At 33.7% G+C, this 6879-nt stretch overlaps 1 protein-coding gene and 1 long non-coding RNA gene across 2 annotated transcripts in view; both read left to right on the forward strand.

Moving 5' to 3' along the window:
• The window catches only part of LOC111712701 (uncharacterized), a 3636-nt gene extending 2690 nt beyond the window's left edge, over nucleotides 1-946 (forward strand). Inside the window, exon 3 of the mRNA XM_023487391.1 lies at nucleotides 630-946. Coding sequence (XP_023343159.1) covers nucleotides 630-946 — 317 coding nt within the window. The remainder of the gene's footprint in view (nucleotides 1-629) is intronic.
• Nucleotides 947-1219: 273 nt separating this feature from the next.
• Nucleotides 1220-5969, forward strand: LOC111712703 (uncharacterized). The gene is made up of 3 exons (XR_002767527.1): nucleotides 1220-1550; nucleotides 3714-3781; nucleotides 5936-5969. It is a non-coding gene; the product is annotated as an uncharacterized LOC111712703 (long non-coding RNA).
• The last annotated feature ends 910 nt before the right edge of the window (nucleotides 5970-6879 follow it).

Below are 6879 nucleotides of genomic sequence, written 5' to 3' on the forward strand. Positions count from 1 at the left end.
TAGGAAATCTGATGTGTTCCCGCAGCATCTAGATATAGGTAGGAAATCTGATGTGTTCCCGCAGCATCTAGATATAGGTAGGAAATCTGATGTGTCCCCGCAGCATCTAGATCTAGATAGGAAATCTGATGTGTTCCCGCAGCATCTAGATCTAAAAAGGAAATATAATGCGTGGGGGATAGGGGTACAGTCGGGCTCACAAAGCTGTGGAATAAAAATACGGCTTTAAAACTAAAGATATGCTTTAGAATAGTCCAATTAATATAACAAATAATTGTGCAGTATACACAAACCCAGTTCAGTTTGATGGGTTTCACTGCATAAATTGTTAAATTAGAAGTGGTTTTAATGAAAATTTAATAACTTCATTTAACATCATAAATTTTGCCCTTTCTCGGCATGGTTATAAATCCTATATTTAGATACTTGAATTCAGTTTTCCCTTGGATCTCGTTGTATCGTTGTATGTACAACAAATAATCCAAAAAATGTCGGCGGTCGTTTTTAGTCCATGGAAGTTAAAACAATGGCGAGCAGAAATCATGTGATTACATTTTATTTAAATTAGACATATTGTCCAAATTATATATTTTTATTATTATTATTCTCTTAACATTCCTTTGCTCCAGGTGCAAGCGGGATATCTGAACGATCTCATAGTTTCAACGATATCTGTGCCTACTCGGATACTCAGTCCTATGAGATAATAAACCTGGATCCAGCTCTCCTACCCTTCACTCACTCAAGGATACATACATCTGCTGGTCTCACTACCCTACCAGATATTGAGGCTCCATCCTCCTCTTATGCTCAGGGAGCACCAGAACCATGGAAATCTCCGGGTATACAGAGCAATAGGCAGGGAGGATCCTACTATAACTCTAGGCGGGTCTATTATTATAATATCAACAATCTTTTCTCTTCAGTAAAACTTATTATTTTCTAATTTTACAAAATTTTGATTATTATCTATTTTTCTAATTCCACATAATTTGAATTATTCTTAACAAAAAGTTTCATGATTTATTTAGCTTTGTTAAAACAAACCGAACGAAGCTAACCGATACTGATCTAATGTAATCCCCTTGTTACTAATATGCCAATTTTAATCTATAATATTCCCCTTGTTGCTGCTATGTCTATGTTGATCTATAATATTCCCCTTGTTGCTGCTATGTCTATGTTGATCTATAATATTCCCCTTGTTGCTCCTATGGCTATGTTGATCTATAATATTCCCCTTGTTGCTCCTATGGCTATGTTGATCTATAATATTCCCATTGTTGCTGCTATGCCTATGTAGATCTATAATATTCCCCTTGTTGCTGCTATGCCTATGTTGATCTATAATATTCCCCTTGTTGCTGCTATGCCTATGTTGATCTATAATATTCCCCTTGTTGCTCCTATGTCTATGTTGATCTATAATATTCCCCTTGTTCTATGCCTATGTTGATCTATAATATTCCCCTTGTTGAGTATAGGTATGAGGAGGATTCCAACCCTCTCCTGGTGGAACATATCTCTATGCTTCAAGATTTGTCCTGCAGGTCTCTTGCAAATGTTGGTGATGTCATCCTTGAAAATGTACAAAATATCTTAGTAATTCAAAATTAGAATTCAAAAGTCAAAGCGGAAAAATACCTTTAGCTATATACCTGTCCCACATGCATGCTCTATGTGTTTCTATTTTTAGTAGTATTTTAAAGAAGAAAGAAGGAAAAAACAAAAAAATTGAAAAAACCGTTGTGATTTCACTTTGATTCTTGCGAGTAACTGATAATGTGGAAGATATTGGTTTTTATTTTCTGGGCATGCCCCTGATGAGTTGAAATAACATCTACAGTTCCTTTCAAGCGTACGAGGGGGGGGGGGGTTACTTTAGCTTTGTGCGCCGAAATTGGAAAGAAACAAAACAAACTTTTTCTTTTGAGCAAAGTTTTAGAGTGAATAGATCATTATTCTACAGACTACTAGATTTTTTCTTTTATCCCCCCGAACACATTTAAGATAAACAAGACTATAAAACATTCCCTTAAACTTTAAAGAATTAAATACCGGGGACTTTTTTAGTATTGCCGCTAGATTATTTGAAAACTACAGGTTCAGTAAAAAAACGTGGAAAACATTATCTTACACAGGGCCGTGTCTCACTAAAATTGGTAAAGAGGGATTTCATGAAGATGACAAAAGTTTGTATCAAAAAATGGTGAACGAGGGGCTTTTAAGCTTTCCGTAAGTTCGTTTAGATTTCCGTAGGTCGTTTAGCTTTCCGTAGGTCGTTTGGCTTTCCGTAGGTCGTTTAGCTTTCCGTAGGTCGTTTAGCTTTTCGTAGGTCGCTTTGCTTTCCGTAAGTTTGTTTAGCTTTCCGTAGGTCGTTTAGCTTTCCGTAGGTCGTTTAGCTTTCCGTAAGTTCGTTTAGCTTTCCGTAAGGTGGTTAGAAATTCCAAAGTGATTTGACTGTTGCAATTTTGGTTTTTTCAACAAACTGAAGTTTGAAATGGCAGAACTAGGACCATCAGGACACAGAGGTCTTTTATCACTTTTAGGATAATGGTTTCAAAAATAGAATATTTTGTCATTTGAAAGAGCATCAATCATTCCTGTACTTAAACATATTTTAACATAATAACAATATTTGCTTCGTTTAGAAGGTAAACCAAGTCGTCTATACTCTCAATGCAATTTAACATGGGAAACCAATTGTTTTGTAATTGATTTGCAAACTGGAGTAAAGTTACCCCCCGCTAGGAATGGGCACATTAATTATTTGTGAAATACGTTCGTGCCCTGACCGTTGCTTGATCCTTGGTCATTAAAATCAAGTTGATTGTTTTCATAGATCTTATCAACCCTGTTTTATAAATTAATGTTTATAAAAGGCTTTTAAATGGGATTGTAGCAATGATCCTTTATGTAAAGTTCAATGATCCTTTATGTAAAGATCAATGATCCAATTTATGTAAAGTTCATTGATCTTTTATGTAAAGTTCATGATCTTTTATGTAAACTTTATGTAAAGTTCAATGATCCTTTATGTAAAGTTCAATGATCCTTTATGTAAAGTTCAATGATCCTTTATGTAAAGGTCAATGATCCTTTATGCAAAGTTCAATGATCCTTTATGTAAAGTTAAATGCTCTTTTATGTCCGTTCCAAAAGGGTACAGTAAAAGCTTTGTCTGATCAAATGTAATTTAGAAATCAATGTTTATAATTTCAAAAACGGATTATTTTAAATTGTTGTTGCTCTACAAACGTGAATGTTAAACCTAGAAACACGACAACATCTTCCACATTATTGATCAAATAAAGGCGTCAATGGTACCATTGTGAATAGGAAATTTCCATCTTTGCATGGTGACTGACTTCAAGTTACTCTTACAGTCCCCTCTTTTATTTTTTTCTGATATTTGATTGTTTGTTTGTTTGTTAATGTAGTCTTTAACTAAAATCTAAAACTAGAAAAATAATCGATTTCTGTTCAACCCTCCGCTGTATTTGTTAAATTATATTGTAAATGTAAAGTTTAGGAGGTGTGTTACAAAATTATTTTTTATTCTTATTTTTCTTTGGGGTTTATAACAGTTGAGAAACTTGATTCATTGACTAACTTTTAAACCGTAAAAAAATTTTCCCCCCCCCCCCCCCACTTCGATTCAGAAAAACGAGTACAATTGTTTAATTATTGTAAATATCCTATTCTATGTTTAGGTTCTGTAGTAAGGAAACAACTGATCCTGGACACAGAGACTGCTCTAAACTCAAAATATTCACCAGAGGTATCCTTACAGTTCGGAGGCAGAATTTTGTACGCGAATTCAGAGGCACAATTTCTACATCCCAAATGTTAGGAGGGAAACGTTTTGCCTCGTTGTGCTTCGGAGGCATTTAACAATTTATGGTTCGGAGGCACAAGTTTTCTTACCAATTCTTACGAATTAAGGCATAAATTTGTTAAAAGATCAAGTTTTGGAGGCAAGAGTTTGGAGGCACAAATTTTTCTAAGAATTTCTGGTCTTAAAGGGACTGTAAAGGAAAAATGAAAGGGGGTATTGGCAGAACCCTAAATTAATTAGGAGTTGATCGAAACCCTTGCGAGGTCTACCTAATGTTCCTGTCTCGAGAAATTGATAAAAAATAAACGGTGTCGAATTTTTACAAAAATCGTCCAAATTTTGTATAAAATTCGTAGGTTTAAGCAGATCACATTAGGAAAATAAATACGCAACCAATCTGAAAACGACGATATCACATGGGAGCCTAAGTAACTTAGGTTTGCTTCTATTATTATTTGATTTTAATAATTTTTCATTTTTGATAGATATATTGGATGAATATATATATTTATTATATTGTAGAAGCAATAATTTGAGTCTCTATATGAAGTTAAAAATGCACGAGAATTATGAGGAAAATCCGAGAACAGGAAAACTGGAATCCATTGGCCGAATTTAATGAATTTGAGCGGCGGTTTAAATTTAAGCCGCGGTTTAAATATGGTTGGTTCCACTACAAATTGTATCAAATGTTTCAAGATTTAAACCGGCGCTTAATTTAAACCAGGTTTTGGCGGATTTAAACCGCGGCTTAAATTCTTTAAATTCCATCTCATATCAATTATATCGATTAAAAATTAAAAATTAAAATCATAAAATTAAAAAAAGCAAACCTAAGTTTCTTAGGCTCCTTCGGGATATCGTGGTTTTCAGATTGGTAGCGTATTTGCTGAATATGTTTTGTCTAAACCTACTATTTTTATACAAAATTTGGTATATTCCGATTTTTTTGCGTAGCAATTTAGGGTTAGGAGGCATCAGTCCAATTTTTGCGTCGGAGGCTTACGTATTCTCAACAAAATTTATACCTACGATTTGAAATTCATATCGCATTGATCCGTTGTTTTCTGAACTTCTTTTATTTTGTTGTGAATGAGAGTGCAGCAGTATGCAGTGCAGTACATAAATAAGAGAAAGAGTTAATTAAACCTTCAAATATCATTCTATAGTTGTTTAAGTGCAAACTGCATTAAAAAGTGCAAGTTTCTGTTACCAACTGGACGGGGGGGGGGGGGGACAGGGGGAAACAAAAAACTTTGAAATTTTCATCGTCTGTTTATTTCCTTTTAATGATTAAAAGTCGCCAATTATTTTGTAATCTGGAGGTATACGCCGCTGATGGTATGCGCAGCTGATGATAAAAGTAGCTGATGGTATGCGCAGCTGATGATAAAAGTAGCTGATGGTATGCGCAGCTGATAAATAAAAAAACCTCAACAGAACAGATTTCGAAATATACAACAGTTGCAATCATTAAATATTACAAACAAGAAAACCTTGGAAACTTTTTTTGAGGAAAAACACAAAGACAACGTTCAATCTTCTCTCCAGACATGAAGGAGACATCTGTATACATCTCCTATTGTACTGATGCTGTGAAATTACTATAGGAGAAACTGATATTACTATCGAATAGGTTTAACATAATTTATCTTTGACATCCCTAAGGATGTAACCCTGAGACAAAAAAATGTGTGTAATGCATGGAGTGTGCAATTTCGCAAAGAAACTAAAACAATTTTAGAATTTTAATTTCTAATTTTTTTCCAACCTTTGCTTTGAAAACATTTTTGACACTGAAGGAATTGAGTCTTTGCAACAAACTCTTATTTTTTATCCATATATCATTGCACCCCAATGTCTTTGCGAAAATTTGAGTTTGTCACAAAAACTCAATTCCTTTCAGGTTTAACATATGCAATTTGCATATTGTATATCAAACTTTAGCTTAGTTTTTTATTTAATTTTTGTTTTATTTTCATGCATCTTAATGTATATATTATAGACAATTCATAATATTACACGACGCGATTGCAAAAGAAAACTGGAATGAATGAAAAAAAAATATAAAAATCTAATTTATGCTTTTAATTTCAGGTTTGGTGAAGAAGGAGAAGGGAAGCAGTTTAAGGTAATGACAGCCTTCATATTCATATTTAAAATTTAAAGGGACTGAAATCTCTTCTATTTTACTCAAACCTCTTCTATTTTATTCAAATCTCTTCTATTTTACTCAAATCTCTTCTGTGTTACTCAAACCTCTTCTATTTTACTCAAACCTCTTCTATTTTACTCAAACCTCTTCTATTTTACTCAAATCTCTTCTGTGTTAATCAAACCTCTTCTATTTTACTTAAACCTCTTCTATTTTACTCAAACCTCTTCTATTTTACTCAAATCTCTGTTTTAATCAGCTGTGGAACAGGGCTCTTCCAGAAAGGGCTTCGATCGCTTAGGGTGTAAAGCCGGATTATCATTAGACATATTAGATTCCTTTTTTTCTTCTTTATTCTTCTAGGTTCTTATTTCTCGACTTAGTACCCCGACCGTAAATAGGAGGTTAACTAATTGAGCTGGGGTTTCATGGCCGCTTGGCCTTCCCTCCCTTCAATGTGTAAAGCCTTTAAAAAGGCCCATATATACAAAGTCTAGAGAGCAGTCTAGTAGGTGTGACCATCATGCTGACCTAGGCACAACTGCTCAAGCCTCTTCTATTTTACTCCAACCTCTTTTATTTTACTCAAACCTCTTTTATTTTACTCAAACCTCTTCAATTTCAATCAAACCTCTTCTATTTTTTCAAACCTAGTTTATTTTACTCTTTTTTACTCAAACCTCTTTTATTTTAATCAAACCACATCTATTTTACTCAACCTCTTTTGTTTTAGTCAAACCTCTTTTATTTTACTTGAACCTCTTCTATTTTACTCAAACCTCTTTTATTTTACTGAAACCTCTTTATTTTACTTAAACCTCTTCTCTTTTACTTAAACCTCTTATATTTTACTCAAACCTTTTTTATTTTACTCAAACCTCTTCTA

This window comes from Eurytemora carolleeae, unplaced genomic scaffold (genome assembly GCF_000591075.1).
Source record: "Eurytemora carolleeae unplaced genomic scaffold, Eaff_2.0 scaffold1315, whole genome shotgun sequence".
Classification (NCBI taxonomy): Eukaryota; Metazoa; Arthropoda; class Copepoda; order Calanoida; family Temoridae; genus Eurytemora; species Eurytemora carolleeae.